This window comes from Morchella importuna (assembly GCF_003444635.1).
Source record: "Morchella importuna strain M04M26 chromosome Unknown Morimp01GS048, whole genome shotgun sequence".
Classification (NCBI taxonomy): Eukaryota; Fungi; Ascomycota; class Pezizomycetes; order Pezizales; family Morchellaceae; genus Morchella; species Morchella importuna.
Genome location: NW_025763445.1, coordinates 204500 through 224292, shown reverse-complemented (window position 1 = coordinate 224292; position 19793 = coordinate 204500). Strand labels below are relative to the sequence as shown.

General features: G+C 50.5%; 7 protein-coding genes across 7 annotated transcripts; 2 read left to right on the top strand and 5 right to left on the bottom strand.

Moving 5' to 3' along the window:
- Positions 1-309: 309 nt before the first annotated feature.
- On the bottom strand, positions 310-1138 carry LAJ45_10656 (uncharacterized protein; the record flags this gene model as incomplete). The annotated part of the gene is made up of 5 exons (XM_046120173.1): positions 310-318; positions 414-513; positions 658-755; positions 827-920; positions 1134-1138. 5 exons carry the CDS (start codon positions 1136-1138, stop codon positions 310-312), a joined length of 306 nt encoding a protein of 101 aa, XP_045966677.1.
- A 1136-nt stretch (positions 1139-2274) lies between these two features.
- On the top strand, positions 2275-3666 carry LAJ45_10655 (uncharacterized protein; the record flags this gene model as incomplete). The annotated part of the gene is made up of 4 exons (XM_046120172.1): positions 2275-2334; positions 2563-3002; positions 3080-3488; positions 3550-3666. 4 exons carry the CDS (start codon positions 2275-2277, stop codon positions 3664-3666), a joined length of 1026 nt encoding a protein of 341 aa, XP_045966676.1.
- A 23-nt stretch (positions 3667-3689) lies between these two features.
- On the top strand, positions 3690-4777 carry LAJ45_10654 (uncharacterized protein; the record flags this gene model as incomplete). The annotated part of the gene is made up of 2 exons (XM_046120171.1): positions 3690-4307; positions 4631-4777. 2 exons carry the CDS (start codon positions 3690-3692, stop codon positions 4775-4777), a joined length of 765 nt encoding a protein of 254 aa, XP_045966675.1.
- Positions 4778-6452: 1675 nt separating this feature from the next.
- Positions 6453-7086, bottom strand: LAJ45_10653 (uncharacterized protein; the record flags this gene model as incomplete). The annotated part of the gene is made up of 3 exons (XM_046120170.1): positions 6453-6657; positions 6730-6926; positions 6988-7086. The coding sequence occupies 3 exons, from the start codon at positions 7084-7086 to the stop codon at positions 6453-6455; spliced, it is 501 nt and encodes a 166-aa protein (XP_045966674.1).
- Positions 7087-8233: 1147 nt separating this feature from the next.
- Positions 8234-9007, bottom strand: LAJ45_10652 (uncharacterized protein; the record flags this gene model as incomplete). The annotated part of the gene is made up of 3 exons (XM_046120169.1): positions 8234-8321; positions 8400-8751; positions 8983-9007. The coding sequence occupies 3 exons, from the start codon at positions 9005-9007 to the stop codon at positions 8234-8236; spliced, it is 465 nt and encodes a 154-aa protein (XP_045966673.1).
- A 2742-nt stretch (positions 9008-11749) lies between these two features.
- On the bottom strand, positions 11750-13686 carry LAJ45_10651 (uncharacterized protein; the record flags this gene model as incomplete). The annotated part of the gene is made up of 6 exons (XM_046120168.1): positions 11750-11840; positions 11897-12288; positions 12343-12767; positions 12820-13148; positions 13215-13473; positions 13539-13686. The coding sequence occupies 6 exons, from the start codon at positions 13684-13686 to the stop codon at positions 11750-11752; spliced, it is 1644 nt and encodes a 547-aa protein (XP_045966672.1).
- A 3033-nt stretch (positions 13687-16719) lies between these two features.
- On the bottom strand, positions 16720-18871 carry LAJ45_10650 (uncharacterized protein; the record flags this gene model as incomplete). The annotated part of the gene is made up of 7 exons (XM_046120167.1): positions 16720-17568; positions 17624-17899; positions 17966-18133; positions 18194-18290; positions 18528-18613; positions 18693-18754; positions 18829-18871. The coding sequence occupies 7 exons, from the start codon at positions 18869-18871 to the stop codon at positions 16720-16722; spliced, it is 1581 nt and encodes a 526-aa protein (XP_045966671.1).
- Positions 18872-19793: the final 922 nt, after the last annotated feature.

Sequence of the window (19793 nt, the reverse complement as noted above, 5' to 3'; positions counted from 1 at the left end):
ACTGCGAAAAGTCAAGCAACCAAGCTCCCAAAGATAACGCCAGAACAAAGCAAGCTTCTATTCTTCCTTTTTTCCCCCCGGTTCTCCGCGCTACGATCCGACTCGTATCCCGAATGAAAGAAAGAAAAAAAAAAATAAGCTGAGCAAAAAAAAAAAAAGGAAATCCCATGAATTTTTTGGTTTTTTTTTATGTCGTGGTCGAGAATATTTCTACAGGAAAGAAGGAAATTCCCTCCTGTCTCCTTATTCCCTCCCAGTGCCCCATTACCATAGCCATCCCCCCCCGGAAAGGTCCCCGTTGCGATACGCTTATCGGTTCTAATTGTCCACCGCCCAGTCGTGTCAGTATGAATGGGAGAGAGCTGGAATTTGAAGAGGGGGGGGGGGGGGGAAAGAAATGGAGCTATCTGTACCTTGACGAAACCGATGTCGGTGGACTTCTCCCTGAAGCACTGACGGCAGATGTTGAGGCCGTACTTGCGGATGAGACCAGCCTTGTGGGCGCAGACGCGGCTATCGACCACACACAATCAGCATCACGTCCAGCTTTTCCACACACCTCATTTCATTTCCCTCCCCTCCTCCCCCTGCCTTGCTCCCCTCTCCATCCACTAGCTAGCTTCTTCTGACTGGGAAGGTTTTCGAGCTCAAACATACCAGGACCTGCTTCCCTTTCCGTAGTTGCGCGGGCGCGAGTACCAGACAGTTTCGTGGGCCATGATTACTTGTTGAGAGTTTTTACGAAGTGTTCGTAACTAATTTTTGTCAGTTCAATTAAGTCTGGGCGGGGTGTCTGTGATTTTCCAGGGGGGAGGGGGAGTCATACGTGAAGTCGTAAGGGGCGATTTTTAGTCGGTCGGTCGGTAGGGTCGTCGTCGTCGTCGGTGTGGTGATGGAAATTGTCGGTATCGTAGGGCTGTCTGAGGATGTGTGGTTGGTTCTTGGGGTGTGGGTGTGACGGTCTGGGGCGGGGTTGTGCCCTATGTGGACAGGGTAACTGGGGGGGGGGGGGGGTGAGTGAGAGGCTGTGACGAGCCAGTTGTTCATACCTGTCATGTTTGTTTCATTCGCTAAACGTATGCGTTATGTATATATAGCATTAAAGAGACCGTATTCCTATAGTCTTGTATTACGACATTGTCTTTTACGAAAGGCATCAAGTTTGTTGTGGAGAAATGGTATAAATATAATGCTATTAATGTGTCGCCGAAAGTGCCTGGCCGTGAGGATTTCGTGCACACACGGTATATACGCTCTATATATTCTTCCTTCTAGATCTATCCCGAAAAGTTGTAATTTTTACCACGGTGATTCCGCCTCATTCAGATATCACTGTTCCAAGTCCTGCCACGAAGCATTATGAGCTATCTATAGCTACCTTTTCTGATGGCCCCAACAACTGCCCCACCCAGGAAGCTTTCAATGTTGTCAGGCTGAAGCGAAATGCAGACTTGGCACGGTAGGTAGTCCAGAGCCACAGTTTTCGGCCACAACCTTACTACCTAGAAAGGCACACACAGCTCAAAGGGTCTAGGTAGGCCCTAAACCTTAACTATGCTCAGGGGTTGCCTTGTCGCTGTAGGGTGTGATTAGGTACACCCCGGTGGCGGAACGAGCGAGTGAGTGTTTGTGATTCGCCCAGCGATGTAGGGACCACCACGTGGTAGGGGTTGCGGTTTGTCGTTTCGAGGTCGAACAGCAGGCGATGCAGGGTGGATCTTACAGTGCTGTATGTAGGGAGAGTAGGTGGGCGAGTGGTGGGCGTAGATTGGGAAACTCGCTTATCCACGACTGCTGGATCTGGTGCGTCTGGTAGGTAGGGTAGATATGGCTGGTACCTGCCTGTGGGCGAGGGGGGGGGGGGTTCGATTTGGGATTCCATAGACAAAATCTGTGCTTATTCGCGTCCTGGTCGTGATGGGGCTCGTAGCACGTGCACACGCGTCCGCAATCCGGATGCGGGTCAGCCTCGTTGCGTGGTTGTGGAAAAGTCCCGTTGTGTCCGTTGCTCTTTCCCGCGCGGGAGACACACAAACGCGCAAACGACGTACTGGATTGATTACCCTGACCTGACACGGACCGGGACAGACATCTGGCTGAGGGATCGAGGAAGAAACCGACCCGTGCGACCAACGATTCACAGCTATACAACCGTGACTATACCATTCCATTATCACTTCATAAATCCATAACGAAACGAAAAGAAACAACATCCCGGTCACTGATTCACAGAATCCCCACTGGCTGGAAACGCACTGGAAAAATACTTGGATAATGTCATTCCTGGGACGCATCAGGCGCAAGAAGCTCGTGTGCTTCTACTGCCAGCAGCTGGTCTTTTGTCGACTCGCTGCCCGAGGGCGGGGTCTACAGCTATCCGAGTGGCCGCACCCGCCAATTCACTTGCCCGGAGTGCTGCGCGGACAATCATCTTGACGAGGTACTGCATCCCTTCCTTCCCTCCCTCCCTCCCCTCCTCCTCCTCCATTCTACCAACCTCTTCTTGGGTCCTCAACCACACAATCTGTTTCATCACCAGCAGCTAGCTAACCCCCCAAGCAGAACGGCGAAATACTAGACTACGTCCCCGACTCGCCCCCCAAGCCCGCCCCCATCTACGCCCGCCGCCGCACCTCCCCGCGCGCAAACATCCACTCCTTCTCGTCCACCACGCGCTCCTCCACGCCCGACTCCCCCGCCGCCACCTCGCCCACAACAGCAACAGCAACAGCAACAACAGACGAGAAGCCCTTCTGCCGCACCTGCGTCAACAACCAGCGCGTCGTCACGGACGCAATCGCCGCATACCCGCTGCCCCCCGAGGACCACCCGGACTACGACGAGGTCGTCAGCGTGCAGTTTCCCAAGTACCGCGCAACGCTCGAGGAGCGCTGGCCGCAGGTGTGCGCCCGCTGTGCGCCGCGCGTCAACGAGAGGATCAGAACGAGCAACTACCAGGTCAAGGTGGCGTCGCTGGGGCAGATGCTGGCGCGGACGAGCGGGTATGAGGCGGCGAAGAAGGGGGCGAGGAGAAGGGCGGGGGGAAGAAGCGGCTGGAGACGGCAGTGTGGGTGGCGAGGGGCGCCGTGTGGTGCTACTTCCATGTGCTGATGATTGTGTGGCATGGGGCGGCGCTGGTGCAGCCGGCGGTGGCGATGGAGATGGAGACGGAGGTGGCGTCGTGGGGGAGCTGTGTGCTGAGGAGTGCGGTGGCCGGAGAGGTCGATGTGCATTGTTATGGCGTGGCCGCGCAGCAGGCGAGGTGGGTGCCGTGGAGCTTGGTGGGCTTCTTTTGGATCTATAGGGAGAGGGGCCTGCAGAGGCAGCCGCATAAGAAGTTGGTCGGGTCGAGGGAGTATTTTAGGCTCGAGATGGCCATCTATGTGTTCCGCATGCTGTGCTGGTACTTTGTGACCCCCGGCGGAGTGCCCCTGACGGAGGAGGCGTTCACAATGGTGCATTTGGGCCTGTTCTTCCTGTCATTCCTGGTATGTTGCGTCCCCGATCATTTCCGGGTGCCAGATGATACTAACGTGTGTATGACCATAGTCTACATTGTTCTCAATCACCTGCCTCAAACTAGAAGACCCACCCTCCATCTCCCTCCGCGAACCACAGCCCGTCCCCGGCACCCCCAGCCCCCCGAATCCCCCCCACCACAAATGATTTCCGCCCTCCCCCGACACCCAATGTCGCCCACAACCCCCATGCGCCCGGGAACAGCAAACCCCCCGCCCTCAACCGGCGGATCAACATTCTACTCCCCCGTCAAGCGCGTCCGCGCCGCCTCCCCCACCCCGCTCCCGCGCCGCACAATCCAGGAATCGCCAGACGCAATGGACTGGAACCCCACCACCGCGAACGAGACAAAATGGGAGATCCCATCCCACCGCCTCCCGCCGCCGCCGCAGCCATCATTCACCCTCCCCCCTTCCTCGGCGCAGCTGCAGCGCCAGAACCAATACAACAACAACAACCGCTCCCCCTCGCCATCGCCCTTTACAGGCACGCTCCCGCCCGCGCCGCGTGCCCCCGCGCAGCGCATCGTGTCCTCACTCATGCAGCAGCCTTTGCGCCCCACGCCGCCAGCGCAGATCTCGCGCGAGCAGTTCTTCGCGCACCGCTTGAACCCCGGCCAGGCGGCGGTTCCGGCGGGGCGGGAGTTTGAGAAGGTTGCGGCGCCGGGGTACCGCCTGGGGAGCCCGCGGTACGCGCCGATGGCGCCGCAGAGGTTCTTTGTTGCGGACGAGGCGACGGGGCTGGAGGTGCTTATGGCGGGAGGGTTCCGGCTTGAGGATGAGCCGGAGGTTGTGGCGGAGGGGGGGGGAGGGAGGAGGGGTGGGGGGTTGTTGCGCTGCGGTTGGGGGTGTTGGTGGTGGGCGGGGCGGCGGTGGTGTATGGTGGGGAGGTGGGGGTGCGGTGTGGGTTGGTGGGTGTGTTGGCGGTGGTGGCGTGGAGGGTTGGTGGTGGGGTGAGAGGGGGGTGGGGGATGGTGGAGGTGGGGTGTGTGGGTGTGTTGGTGGCGTTGGCAATGGCGGGGGTGGGAGGGGGGCGGGTGAGGAGGGGGGCGGTGGGGGTTGTGGTCGTGGCGCTGGTGATGGAGGTTTGGGGGGTGCTGATGAGGATGCAGAGGGCGCGGGCGAGGAGGTTTTATGAAGAGGAGCGCAGGAGGGGGATTGAGGAGGAGAAGGAGGCGAGGAGGCGGGGGGGCAGCGCAGAGGGCAGCGCAGAGGGGAGGAGCGCGAGGGGTGGGTTTGGGGGGTTGAGTTTGGGGTAGGGGGATGGGGATGGGTTTTTTTTGTTCTGTTCTATTTTTTTTTACTCGTCTTGGGGTCGTAGGTAGTGAGTGGTTTTCTCTTAAGAGTTTTTTTTAGTATTCTTTTTGGTGTGTTTTTATATCCTCTTTTTTCTTATTCTCTATTTCTTCTGAGAGATTGCGTGCATTGTTATCTTCAGCATCATCATCACCATCACCATTAAAAAAAAAGCAACGTTTATGACCAAAAGGTTGGGGGAATCGAATCGAAGAGGGGTTAGACAGTTATCGGGGGGGGGCCTGGGGGGTGTTGGGATTAGTTTTATTTTGTGTTTTTCTATTTTTTTTTTTTTTTTTTAATGTGTGGTTTTAAAAAAATTTGGTATGTGCTTTTAGAATCAAGGGGGGGGGGGGGGGGCGTCGAGATGAATTGAATTTGAAATGGACCTTTTTGATATCGGGATTGGTTTGGGGGCGTGGAGGGCCCGGGGGGGGGGTAATGTAATGAGATGTGTGATGAATATGATATGATGTTATTAACCTTATTACTGCCGGTATTAAATTGGATTGTGTTGTGTGCATGATGAGTTAGTGAGCTTGATCGACGGCTTCAGAATAAGTACATGATAGAGCCTGAATGTGCTTGCTGTCTACATACATGTAGTGGTAGTGGTAGTGGGAAGAGTGATAGCCCATGACCTTATGTAAATACCAACGCAACATTCATACATACTCGACCTCACTCCGCCCGAAACCCCCCCCCCAAAAAAAAAAAAAATAAAATAAAATAAAAAAATAAGAATACATCCCACTCCAAACTGTGGCTGCTCACTGCATCTAAAAACTACTATCCGAATCCGCTTTCCAGCATTCTCCCCGGAGGACCGTGCCTCTATATATACATAGGCACATATAGCTCTGGGTTCGGGGCTGGGGCCGGGGTGGGAGTGGAGGTGTGGTGATCATTGACCCCGACCTCTATCCTCATCGCTGCCGCTGGGTTATAGATTGGCTTTCTGTACACTTTGGATCAGATACCGGCCTTAGGCCCCCCGGCGCCGGGCTTATGGTTAATAGCGCGGGTTGCCCGGAGGATGCGGTATTGCTAGGATGGGCGTTTTGTGCTGTGGGGAGATCCAGACAATGCGGTGCATGGTTTGTGGGCACGGGCTGGGGGTATGTAGGTACCGCACGACCGGCCATGTCCACGCCCACCCGGCTACGTGTTTATACTGACTGCACCCCCCGGCATGAACGCGGATCTTAGGGGCCACACTCCGCGCATACCGGCTTTCCAACCTACCAGCGTAGAGCTATTTACCGCCCATCTGGAGACACGGGTACCGCAGGCGGGCCGTTGCAACCACCCATCACAGACTATCACTCGCCGCTACCATAGCCCAACCACGGCCCGCTCATCCATCCCGTGGTCTTTTCGCACCTTAAAACCACGGTGAAGGCCATCGAAGCTCCATGGTTCTGCCCGGATGTGCTTTATTCGAAATATCTGAAAGACGTTGAGTGTATCCGTGGTTCGTGGGTTTCTTAAGCCCGATTTACAATCTGCCGGTCCGGATTCTAATCTGGGCCACTCCGGTTGGGTTTGAAATATCATTGACACTACCTTCCCTATCTACATATCTCCACCCCATTACCACCGCACCACCGAACACACTCCCCCCACACAAAACGAAATCTACAACTGGCTCTTCCCCGGCACATTCGTAAGATTCACCTTTGTATGCTCCGCCGTACTGACAACCTTCCCATCCTCCGTCTTCATAACGCCCCTAATCGTCGCCAGCCGCTGCCCAGCATGCACCACCTCCGACAGGATCGTGACCTTTGTGCCGCACGGCACGGGGCGGATGTACGTGACGTTTAGGTTCCGGGACACGCCGCTGCTTGTCTCTCTCTCCACAATTAGCCACCTAACTACCACCGTCACACCCGGGGGGGGGGGGCATAGTTACACAAACTCCCAGAAGCCCTCCCGCGCGATAACCATCAGCGCCGCCGAGGTGCAGATATCGTAGATGAGCGCTGCGCACCCGCCGTGGAGGTTGTTGAGGCCGTTGGTGTAGGCGGGTTTTATGGTGAGCTCGAAGACGGCGGTGGTGGGGGTTGCGGAGACGAGGACGAGGGATTTGAGGATCTCGCGGTCGAAGCCCTGTGGTGTGTTAGTGCTAGATCAGGAGGGAGGAAAGGGGAGGGGGAGGAGGGGGACTTGCTTGGTAGCTTGGGTTGAGGAGGGTATAGTTTGTTAGGAAGGCGCGGACGCGGTCGGGACCGGCGAGGGTTAGGTCGACGGTGCGGTGGTCTTTGGTCATTGCGGCGGCGGTGGGAGAGGTATGAGAGGAAATTGGGATTGGAGAGCTATCGATAGATAGCTAGCTATGGGTATAGCATGGAGATAGATATATGGATAAACAGCGCCTACATGCAGATCCCAGGGATGTGAGGCTCAACCGAGGTGCCGAGGCCCCTGTCGTGTTTGTACAATATATATCCCCGCTGCGCTGGCTCTGTGTAAGTCTGTGTGCTAGCGGTGGCATGCCGAGTGAGAGGCTGTGATTGTGACCAGCGTACATAGCTGTAAACGGCGTTTAGCTAGACTACATACATGTAATCAGGGTTTGGCGGGAGCTAGCGGTGAGTTAAGGGCTCTGCAGTAATTGGCTCGTAAGAGGGAGAGTGATTAATGATACTGATATGTAGCGATTGTGCGATAGGGCTCTCTGGGTGATGGTTTGTGATGCCCTGGCTAGCTAGGTTGTAGTGGTTATTGGAGGTCACGAGAAATTTTAATGAGATCAATGTGCTCGTCCGATAAATCGATGTGTTCCTCCGATCTAATTCTAGTTTCCCTTTCCGAGAAAGAAACGTCTATTTATACAAACGAGCTTCTACCAATGTGTCAAACTTCCACGCACAAAATCGCCTCACCCGAAAGCGCTCTATGCAATGCCAAGTCCTCACAGCTCCCAAACCTCCAAAGCTCCGGGGCTTTCGCAGGAGAGTCTCCGCCTCTATTACAAACCAAGATGTTTGTTTGTTTGGATATAATAATTATTATAGTTCTCCAAATCTACATATTTCCGCACTTGAAATTTAGTGGCACGGTACTGGCATCGCATGGCAGTTCGCACCGGCCGAGGAGGAGGAGGAGGGAAAAATTGCGCAACCTGGAATCATTCTCTCCCGAAAACCAATTAAGGACCAAAAAAAACGCCAATTCACTCACTCGTTGAAGAAAGGATTTCGATACAGGAAAAAAAAAGAAGCCCCATCCCATTTTTTAAAGAACCACCAAAAGCCACCGCAATGTATCAACATAAATCCCATTGCTTTTTTTTGATTCTGTTCGAAATTCCTTCTTTTTTTACCCAACATCCCGGAATGAGCAAACATTAGGAAAAGAAAAAAAAAACAGACACCCAGGAGAAAGAAACGATTCCCAACAACCAAATTCACCGTTTATACGATGGCGAGCTTGGTGGCAGCGATATCGAGAGCGTCGACGTCGGGGGTCAGCCTGGCGAAGGCCTTCTTGGTTCCGTCGGGTCTAGAAGAAAAAAAGAAGGAGAGCTGTCAGCACAGGGACGACAGAGCTATATATCCGGGGGAATAGGGGAAAATCAACCTGATCAAGGTGTTGACCTTGACACAGTCAACGTCGTAGAGCTTCTTGATCGCGTCCTTGATCTGCCTCTTGTTTGCCTTGATGTCGACAATGAAGACAAGGGTGTTGTTCTCCTCAATCTTCTTCATGGCGGACTCGGTGTTCAAGGGGTGGACAATGACCTTGTACTGGTCGAGCCGGGGAACGTGGGGAACGCTCTTGCGGGGGTACTTTGGGTTGCGGGCCAAAGAGAGGGTCTTTGGGCGGTGGAAGGTAGTCGAGAGACGGACCTTGCGGGCAATCTTGGAGTGAGTACCCTTGAGGGCGGCCTTCTTCGCATCGGCAGCCTTCTTGCTGGCGGGGGTCTTGGGACCTAAGTTTTGGTATATATGTTAGTGTCTATCTCTCTCTGGTCCAATTTCCCAGGCTCAAAATCCTCCCGAATTCGCTCTGCCATTCCATCCATTTTTTCATCCTTCTCCTGGCTTTTCCCGACTATCTTTTTTTGATTGAATTGCCATCCACCTCTTTTTCTTTCCCTCCCGTCCCAAACCCCCCAGCAATTTCGGCCTCGGAAAACAAGCAGGATGGAGCGTTTTGTTACCCTTGGTAGGAGCTTTGGGGGCCATCTTATTTGGGTTGTCGCGAAATTAGGGCCGAAAAAGGGTTTCTTTGGTGATTGTCGATTGTTCGGTTGGGCGTGAATTTTTCGAGTGTGGTGGAATGTTAATCTCCGCGTCGCTGTGTGGGCCACCGTGAACTCGAGGGACTGCTGGTTGTGCGCGAGGGTTTGGCCCTAGACTGGTTTCGAGACCGGGTAACAGTGGTGTTGGGGAGGGATCAGCGGTTGTAACTTCATGTTTGCATGCTCATGACAACTCGACTGTAGCAAACAAGTCAGTCGTATTTTAATGACGCACACTAACTCTATAGTGCATTTTCTAAAACCATTATTATCTTTAATGCAGCTAATTATTTACACAGCTTCCATGAGTTTCATGACCAAATTTATTTGGTAGGTCAATTTACCACTTATTCCTCAAGCTCATTAACCTAAGGACACCGCTTTTTGTCAACCTTCCTCTGGCTAGGACGACATGTGTTTAATAACTGCAGCGGATTCAATTCCAAGGTCGCCATATCTCAAAATAGTGAGACCTCGTCCGGCGCTTTAATGGCAATGTCAATTCATAGTAAATGGCTTTATGATTAATCAACAGCGGTCGTGGGAATGACTAGATAGACAGATGGCTTTACTACTTATTTTAAGCCCATAGGGCAGCGGACCCTCATTGGTTCCGGATGGAGATAGATATACGGATATAATCTCTATAATTCACAAGAAAACTTTGAGATTGAGGAGCGACGCCTGTTTGCAAACCCATACCCGCGAAATAATTTCTAATTATTACAGTAGGGCTGGAGTAGTTGCATCCACCCGGTGACTGTTGGATTAAATCCAGACAATGTCAGACTGCACTCTTGAAGAATAAAGAGCCCCCCAAAGCAGAGAGTCTATGATAGTCATCTGATGAGGTCATTGCGTTGCTAGAAGTGGGGCGGGGGAGTGTCTTGGCCCGCTGCAGGATCGTTGAACCCGCCGAGTGGTTCCTGTGTTAGCTACAATTAACCAAGGATCTGTTTCTCGCTAGGCTAAAAGCTAAGGCACCTACCCATATAGCTGGTGGCTCGAGGAGACATCTGCTCTGTAGACTGCGAGTCTCGAGTTAACAGCTTTGCTTTCTATCCACCATATAAGTACGGCGGTGTAAACCCAAATATTGTTTGGCAAGACAGCTTCCCAGCCTAGGTGTATAGTCACTACTTTGTCAATGGCTATTGTGGGTATGAGGCGGCAGGTTATACTGTGCTGCGGCAGGAGTTCCTCAAAGGTTCTATACACGACCAATTGAAACCTCCGCAATCATCCAAGCGGGATCCAAGGCGGAATGCAACTCGAGAGAAGCGCCAAGACCTCCGAGTGATATCCGGTGAATACAGGTCTAACATCATGGGGCAAGTATTGTAAAGACGGGGCCTGCGTCGCTCTCAATAACTCCAGCACTAGTTGCATTACTGGAAAAAAATGGGCTGTGCCTGTGTGGGAGAAGATCCCGTAACTGCGATTGTTTTAGAGGCGTGAACCTAACAGTACGGGCCAGGGAGTAGTCTTTGTGCAGTACGCACCTCTTTTACTACAGGTCACCGAGGTCAGTTGAATTACATGTAGTTCTACTACCCTGTCTTACTACGCAGACTAGTGCGGCCCGCTTAGCATGCCTGTTACCCGCTTCCGCTAGTAGCAGAGATGCACCCGTTCTATTCCCTATCACACCCCACCCACCCCATCCCACCTTATCCTTTATTTACGATCAATATTACTAGTTCTACTCTCTCCTACCACCTCTATCTATCAACTCACCTATAGCTACCCAAACCGAAACCGAGGTCAAAAAGGACAAAGGACGTCCGGCGAGACTGGCCGGGATGGTGAGCTTTGGTGGGGGAGACCTGTCTCCCACACAAACAACCCATTCAAACTCGAGAAATGCATACCTAGTACCGGTCTACCAGTAACGCTAATTCGAGCGCTTCTCTACTAGCCAGTCCCCATCCAGTTATGGACTACACCGTCCATTAGATTCAAAGAGAGTCGATCCGGTCCGGGGGCGCGAAAGCAGGTGTTCACCATAAGATCAAGTATTTTGGGAGCTGTTGGAATGTCTCATCCGGTTTTCCCATGTCGACGGAAAGTGTATATAAGGAGCTTACAGCAGTATACCTGGCCACAAACGCTCAACAAAACAGAGACAACGAAGGCTACTAGTTGCCCCCAGGATAGCTCTCCGCGGTGTTGAACGTATCGGATCGTAGTATTTAATTCTAGCTATGGATAGCATCGTAATAGCAAAGCTCAGCTACCAACAAATGGACCTGTGTATGTGTAGCTGAGGTTAGTGCCTTGGGATTAGTACCATGCAATCATATCAGTGCACAGTATTGAGCCTGAGCTTGTTCTCATATGCTGTTCCCTTTCACATCACCGGCATGCCTTGGCGCACAGCCGCTCACTCGGCCGCCGAGAACAAGCCATATCGGTGCTCTTATACTTGGGGGATGATAGCTTGGCACGGGGTTTGGGCATCAAAACCACGCCCACCCGGCATACTTCGAGGAGACAAACTTGGATCTACTTTTACCCGAAAGACTAAACTCAAGAGCTTAGGGAGCCACATAGAGTAATCGACAGCACTGGCGCCGCGTTGTCATGCAATCACAACTCTCAGATATCTTCCAGAACCAAAATTTTTACTATATACAACAAACTATACACTCCCCTCTTCTTTCACTCTTTCCCTCCCCGTTTTAGTTTACAAGCACTGGTAATAGTACGGCGCTGAAACAGCAGTACAAGTAGTGCCAGTAACACAAGCAGTAGGTCCAGTCCAATTAACACCACCACTACACACACACCGTCAGTAAACATCCTCAACTCTCTTTCAAGAACCAAAACTCACCATTGCTGGTACTTGGATGCCACAGCCCCAGTGCTAGACGCAGTCGCGCTCGACGACGTTGTGCTTGTCACGATGGTGGTTGAAACCCTAGTAGTAGATGTCGCGCTGGTAGTGACCGGGGCGGCAGTAGTGGTAGAAGAAGCCGAAGTGCCCCTCCAGCCGAGGATCTCGTCAAGGGTGAGGACGTAGTCAGAGTAGTAGATTCTGTTGAGGAAGTCGAGCGAGTTTGCGGTGGCGTCCTCGACAAAGCTGTTCCATGTCACGAACCAGCTCCAGTCTGCGTCATATAGCTCGAGGAGTTCCGGGTCGGGGATGGTGCCGACCTCGGTGGTTGCGATTAGCTTTTTGTCGTTTCCAAGAGAAAGGAGGGCGTTGTATGTTGCGGACAGCGGCTATTGTATGATAATTAGCAGTCATTACAAAGAGGAGGAGGACAGGGTACTAACACCGTGGTCGCCGGGCGTAGATGGGTACGAGTCATATGAGAGGATATCGACCGTAGCATCACCGGGGTACCAGTCGGCAGCCACCGAGTTCCAAATCCAGATCAAGTTGTTGAGCCCATGGTAGTTAGTAAGACGGTCATACACAATCTGGTAAAGCTGCTTGCAGGGCTCTGGACCCTTTGCTCCCCACCAGAACCAGCCACCTTCGGCCTCGTGCAGAGGCCTCCAGAGGATCGGAATGTCGGCGTCGGCCAAACGCTGGATCTGCACAGCGATCGCATCAATATCGCGGATGAGGAGGGCATAGTCGGCGCTGGAGGTGTCGGCGAGTGCTGCCTCGACATCGAAGGTGACGGAGTCGGTGTAGAAGCCGCGCCACCACTCTTGACCTGCAACATCAATGAGACCGGATGGTGCGTTCCAGTCTACGGAAATTTATTAGCGAGATTAGGGGATGTAATGGGGGTAGGGACGTACGCCAGCAGAAAGTCACGATACCGCCGCGGGCGTTGAAGGCGATAGCGTCTTCGACGGCGGTGGAGGTGGATCCACGCTCGACACGACTGGGACTGTACTCGATGAAGTCAAGACCAAGGATTGCAGGGGATTTTCCAATGTTTGACTCAACCCATGCATATGAGGTTGTGTCTTGCTGGCCGGAGATGTAAGATGTGCCGTAGTTCTTAACCAGGAAGCTCATGAGCGCTTTTGTGGCAGGTGTGGAATTAGAGTTTACGAGGGCAGTTGTGACCTGGTGGGCACCTCGGGGAGTAGATGGAGTGACTGTGAGTGCGTCGATAAGGTACCTGCCATGTTTCCGCTGGTTAGATCATTGGCTCAGGGTTCAATGCGAGTGAGAGCGGGTGATTTACCAGCCCCAGTTGGTCTGAAGAGAGATGGTGTTTGTGCCTGCATTCAACAGCACCTGGCCGGCACTAACAGTGGTCCACGCTGTCGTCTCCGGGAGACTGACATCACTGCCTGCGCCGCCGTTGAGGGAGACACGTGTATACTTTGCACCATATGGGCCCATGTAGATAATACCAAGGTCATAGAGCTTTGTCTCAGCACTTGTGATGGTAAAAGTGACTTGATCAGTGCTCTCATCAAAGCTCTCGACGTACCCAGTGCCTGTAACGGGGGACGATACAATCAGCATGATTTCTCAGGGATACGCAAATTCGTCAAAAACGCACCAGAGTAGCCAGCAGAAGCAGTGGCAACGGTTACACCGGTCAGAGTAGCATCCTCCGCTTGATAGGTGACCGTTTGCGCGAAAATCGACGGAAGCAGTGAAGCAGCTGCAGTCAGAATAAGACCAGCATTCCGGCCGGAGAAAATCATGGTGGGCGAGTTTCTTCTGTTATGACGGAGGGTTGGTCGATCAATCTATCATCGTTGTGGTCTACTATTACCCCCTTATATACTTCACTGCAAAACATTGTATTGTAGCATTTTGTTTGGGGTTTAATGATTATGGCGGAAGATGAGCTGACGACCCCACCAAACCCGCGCATACTAGCTAGTTCCTCATCCCGTAATCCATATTGCAAGTTGCTAATTCCCCCTTCCTATTCCCGACTCCCCATAATACGGGGATGGACACGGAGGTTGCGGGTGGGTATCCGCAGGAACCTTAGATTCATCTTCCATACCTCCCGTATATACCTGGGTGTCATCACGCGTTAACAATCATCCGGTCCTGGAATCAATATGAGGCTTGTCATACCATACTCCAGATGGGAACTTTTCGCTGTCCTCGGACTTTCACAACTCCGTGTTTTCACAACCTGCAGGGATAGGAGATAAACTCTAATGTTTATGTTGGGCTGTTTCTAGGGAAAGATTCATCAGGAAAAATTAAGGTTAATTGACAAATTCGGAGCTGTCGGTCCGTGACGGGTGAAGTCAATGTTCTTGGCGTTTGAGGACAGGGGTGGCCTCTTACGCGCTATCTGGGTAAAAATTGCCTCTTCATCTATTTTATGTTATAGAGCCCGGAATCCTTTCCGTTGGTTGGTTCCTGGGGGCTCAGAAGTAGGAAGTCGATCTAGAAGCAGGTACGAATTCGGGTTGCTTTGTTACAGACATCGTAACTATTTCTTGGCGCTGCAGGCGACGACGCCCGAGAGCACCTGAATTGCATAATAATGATACTGAAGGAGTGAGGCTAACAAGTAAGGCTTTATATCGGAGAACATTAGGTTTCCTTTTCCTTGCATGTAGAGTACATGTACTTTAGCTAGGATACTCCTATATCTTATTCAGCCTGCGTATATGGGGGCGCTGTGAGTTCGCTAGCTATCTCATCTCGTCATTTAATCTGTGACCCATGTACAGGATTCAGTATGGACCAGTAATCCTGACAGTTCAAGGGAAACTGACGGAAAACCTCAATCATAACCAACATTATAACGAAACTTTAAATCATCGAAGCAAGCATGAAATCCTCCAGCAACTTACAAATGTTAAGTCTATAAAATGACAGGAATGGAGGTTGAAACCAAGTATGTGCCGGCCTTTAATGCTACTAGTCTAGCGTTGGAATGGCTGTGGGACAGTTACTGCTCGCGTGGTATAGAAACCTGGCTTGAGCTCTGGTCATAAATAAGGCGGAAGCATACGTAACTCAACTACGTGATTATTTGTGTAAGAGAGACAGGGCCTCCGATTCCTCCCGCGAGAATTCCGCCAATACTATCCTGTAGTCCTATGCACTCTTCGATACCATAATACCCCTACGGAGTATCCCTTAAACCGTCAGGCCAAATTATAATGGGAGACACCTAAACCCTTTTCGGAAATATGATAGGATCAACGCCTAGAGACTTGAAGTTATAGTCTTCATCATGCGTGACAGTCGACAGGTTGCAACAGAACTTCAAAACCCAGCGCTGCTTATATCATGATTACCATAAAGGGTTTAAGTGTCTCGTTGCAATTCGGCCTGACGGTTTAAGGGATAGTACTCGGAATGAAAATCTTCATAAATGACATCTCCCTAGGAGTGTATACAAACATACATGCATCTCTATTAAGCTTCACGGAGAAGGGATTATCACGACTATTAGCTTCAAAGGCCTTGTGATGCGGACTTACATGTTTCTCCCACTTCAATTCCCGCTTGCCTGAGTTTTGACCCATGTTTATTATCCCCCCACATTCAAGTTCCGTCCTTTTTCCATCCAGACACCCTGATTCTGCAAGTGGTGCTACTGGGTGGCCTTTCATGGATCCTTCAATATATAAGTTATTAGCTTTAATCCTAGGTAGATTAGTTCGGGGGTACCAATTAAGAAGTGCTTCTATTGCAACATAAACCCCGAAAATGAAGAATTCGGCTCTCTAATAGTTACCATAATAACCGCCTATTTCTGTGCAGGTGGCAGATTTGACATAACTATGCAACAGAGAAGACCGACCATCCCCACGCCATGCTACCGACAATCCCCTTACAGCCGTGAACACCAAACAATCCCCGACCCCAGCCGGACTCTAAAATTTTTACCACACTCTAGAAGTAAAACATGAGGTATTGGTTCACCAAAAAGGTTGCACCCGTTGCGTAGAGAGAGCTAGAGAAAGAGATGAGGGTGGGGTCAATTAAGGTGGGATGAATAATCTCCCATGCACTCATAGCCGCCTTTCTACCCAAAATACGGATAAAATGCTCAATATTAGTTCTAGGGTTCTGGAGAAATTGATGGGTTGGGGTAATTATAAAGAGAAATGTGGCGGGAAGTGAGAGTGCGAGAAACAGACCTAATTAAATTAACTACGACCCGATATACATAGTCTTCCCTTTACACACCCATTTCTTATCCCAGATGTAACTCGAACCATACATGGAGAGAAGTCAAGTACCGATTAGATTTTAGAAGCAACACGCTGCTACGTACATAATCAATCAATCAATCAATCTCCCGCGAATGAATGTATTCGAGTGATAGTTTATGATGGGAATGTGCCTGAGCCGCAGATCTTGTATTCTTGTCGATCACTCATTATCCCCGAGTGAGACATCATGGACGGTATGACATACTCGTGCAGTCACATGCAGAACACCGTACCCGATTAAACCGATCTCATTAATGCAGGGAATGTTCCAAATTCCACCATTCGATGCCCCACCAACCAAAACCACGGTATCTACAAAAGAAAAAATGATCGACAGACCAGAAGGGGGCCAACGATAAAAAATAAAAAAATAAAAAAAGGGAAAGACCAGCACCCATCTATACTCTATTCCAAAGATACCGCCAAATACAAATGATTTAAAAAAAATCCCGCGCATAAGAACTAAGAAAGAGATAATCACCTTTACACCCGCAACCCAGCGTTCAAAAACAGTCCAAAAAGGTTAAAATATATAGTTCTCTAGAATGGTTTGTGATAGTCGCCACCGCCTTGTTGGCCCCTGCCCTGCTGCTCATAGGGCTTATAACTCGGCCTTGGGCTCTGCCCACCCACTATTGGTAGCAGCCCTGCCCCAGCACTATCATTCGGACTGTGCAGATACACTGGGCTCCCGTGGAGCTGATGCGCCGTCACACTCGGCATATAATTTGTTGTAGGATAACTCAACTCCACGGGCGATGGGCTCTGGTCCCGATACCTTCCATGCCATTCATGTGGCGAGGCCAACGCATTACCATACCCTGATACCGCCACCTGCTGCGAATAACTCGCAGGTGATCTTGCCGGCGAGTTGTGCATTTCCACCGGCTCGGGCGAGTATCCACCATAGCCTGCTGTTTGTACCTTAAGTTGCTGTGATTTCTGAGGTGCCGGATGGGTTGGTAGTGCGTCTGGACCCGTAGGCTGTGGTGGTGGTGGTGGTGGGGGAGAGTAATTGCCTGCACCGGCGAAAGAAGCGGCGGCACCGACAAGACCAGATGCTTCTTCTTCTAGCCCCAGGCGCTTCCGGATCTTCTCATGATCACGTTCGCGGCGACCAATGCCACAAATAAGCCAGCGAGTACCGCGGGCAATGCCGCGGACAATATCCCATGGGTTGAAAGCGTCTAAGAGGGAAGTCATCACAGGAGTCATGTTTGTTGGGCCTTTATCATAGTCTTTCCAGGTGAATGCAAATAAGTGGAGGATAGCAAATATTATCATTTCGAAACAGATGAGGAGTGAGTTGAAGCCCACAGATATATCGCCGAGTGACATGTATTTTGTAGATTTGATTGCACCGGCGGAGGTAAGAAGGTCAAGAAGAATCTACAAATGCTTGTGAGTAGGTTTGAGGGATGGAAGAGGAACAAGAGGAGTGTACCATCTGCCAGAATGAGAAGAAGATGACCAGCTTGATACAGAGAAGTTTGAAGAAGGGCTTGTTGGGCGCTAATTTCTCTTTAACTCCCAGGTAAAAAGCAATGAGGCAGTACATTGCAATGGTTACGGCAACCATATTGAAAAACATGGTCCAGAGATGCGCATATTTTGGGTGCAATGATTCCTCACAGTAAAGTCCTTTTGCTTGGGTAACTGTTGCGGTAATTGTCATTGCGACACGGATAAAAACGTACTGGAATACCCCGATCCAAATGATCTACACCCAGGATATTAGAAACTTGATCGATCGGGTCGGAATGTGTGGGGGTTGATTAGTACTGACATTAAACCAAGTTAAGCCACTACGCGGCTGTGCCATTCTACCGCAAGGCCATGGCCATGGTTTCACTGTTAGTATTGCGAAAAAGTTCTTTTGGCCTCGAAGCGTTGGGTGAATATAGCTGCACAGCAGTGCGAAAAAAGCGGCTATTGCGAAGGCCTCATAACAGTCCTAGACAAATTGGTATTAGATAAAGACTATAAAGATACGCGAATGCTAAGGCGGATATACCCGTGCTACTTCCCAATAAATCGCATGCCAATACCAGACGTATGATAGCCAAGAAGTGATTGCGTAGATCGGGACCATAAGAAGAATACGAATAATACTGGTTTTGTTAAATATTATTAGTCTCCAACCTTATGATATCTAGACTGCCTATAGTGCGGCTCATAATTATTCTGAAACTATGGCAAATAATTGTTCCTTTCTTCCTGTGGGACGGTTAGGCGTAGGTTGACATTAACTAAGCTGTTGGAATCTTGCCGCAGGTCGGTCCATGATTGCCAATATGCATAGGGCAGTATGCGAGTCTAAAAAGGGAGAATATTAAAGAAACACTCACTGTCGCTGCTCATTTGGATTCGTGTAGTGACCCGCATGTTGATGGATCAAGAATAGCGAAATGATTGTAGCTATTATAGCACATCCCTATCAACATACTCGTTCAAAATTAGACTCGTGAGCATCTAAAAATTATGGTATCCTTAAACACAAAGCGAGAACCTACACCGCATATTAACCATCCTAAAGTATGTAAAGTCAAATTCCCGACAATTGTGTCGGTATCCCCTAAGACAGATAAATGTTAATTATCTGCAGCACGCGACCATCCAAGGCTGAGGGGTGATGGGGGAAACACTAACAATGGGTTTCTGAAAGCGTGGAGTTACAAGTTGCAGTGAACATTGTGAAGCTTGTCGTCCAGGACAGCTGAGCTGGGGGTGCGCGGGGTGCGGCGGCGGTTGAATATTGAAGTTCTGAAGGATAGGAGGGGGGAGGTTGTTTTTTGTGGCAGTAATCAGATCATGTAGAGGCCTGAGAAGCTCCCCCGGCAGTCTCGGGACGCGTGGACCTAACCAACTAATATGAGGCGCATCTAATTAGAGGGTTCCTCCGTGAATATCCATCCGATCCTACTGTTCAGTCAATTGTGGCTTAGGCAGGATCTGTCCCTGTTGCGCCACAACTGCGTCGTCATTTCTGCATGGGAAAGCTTGATCATTCCTGTTTTCGGGAAAAAGTCCGGTCTTTAAAACTGTATCACGGTCCGAACGGCAACCATTCTCCCTTCTTCTACCACACGAGTTATGTAATACCTACATGTAGGTACGTGCCTGAGCCATGAATAAATTCCTGGGTGATCATCAACGAATCCATTTCTACAAGACTAGATATCTGTTCCTCCTGAGCTTATTCTCAGGCAAAGACCCTGTAATAGGGTTCCTTCTTTCCCTCACATACAAAGTACAGGCTAGCTGTTTACCATCTTTAACGTTTCAATACTATAGACGCATTTGTTCGTTTCTAAACCTATAGCTAGAATTTTGCAGGTCTACATGTATATATGTACCTTGGATAGTTACTACGTAATCACTCAGGTCAATCAAGAACTCTTCATTTATTTTCTCTCTTTCCTTCCAATAGCTGTATTCTGCACAAAAGATATCCAATACCACAAAGTAAAATATTGAAACACGACTATTCTTTTTCTCTTGGGCCATAGTAGCACTGGCTATCCTTCAAACAGAATACAAAGCTGGGCAGCTGCCCCACACCTTGAAAGCTGTAACTACGATGAAACCAGCGAGGCATTGCTGCAAGATTATAT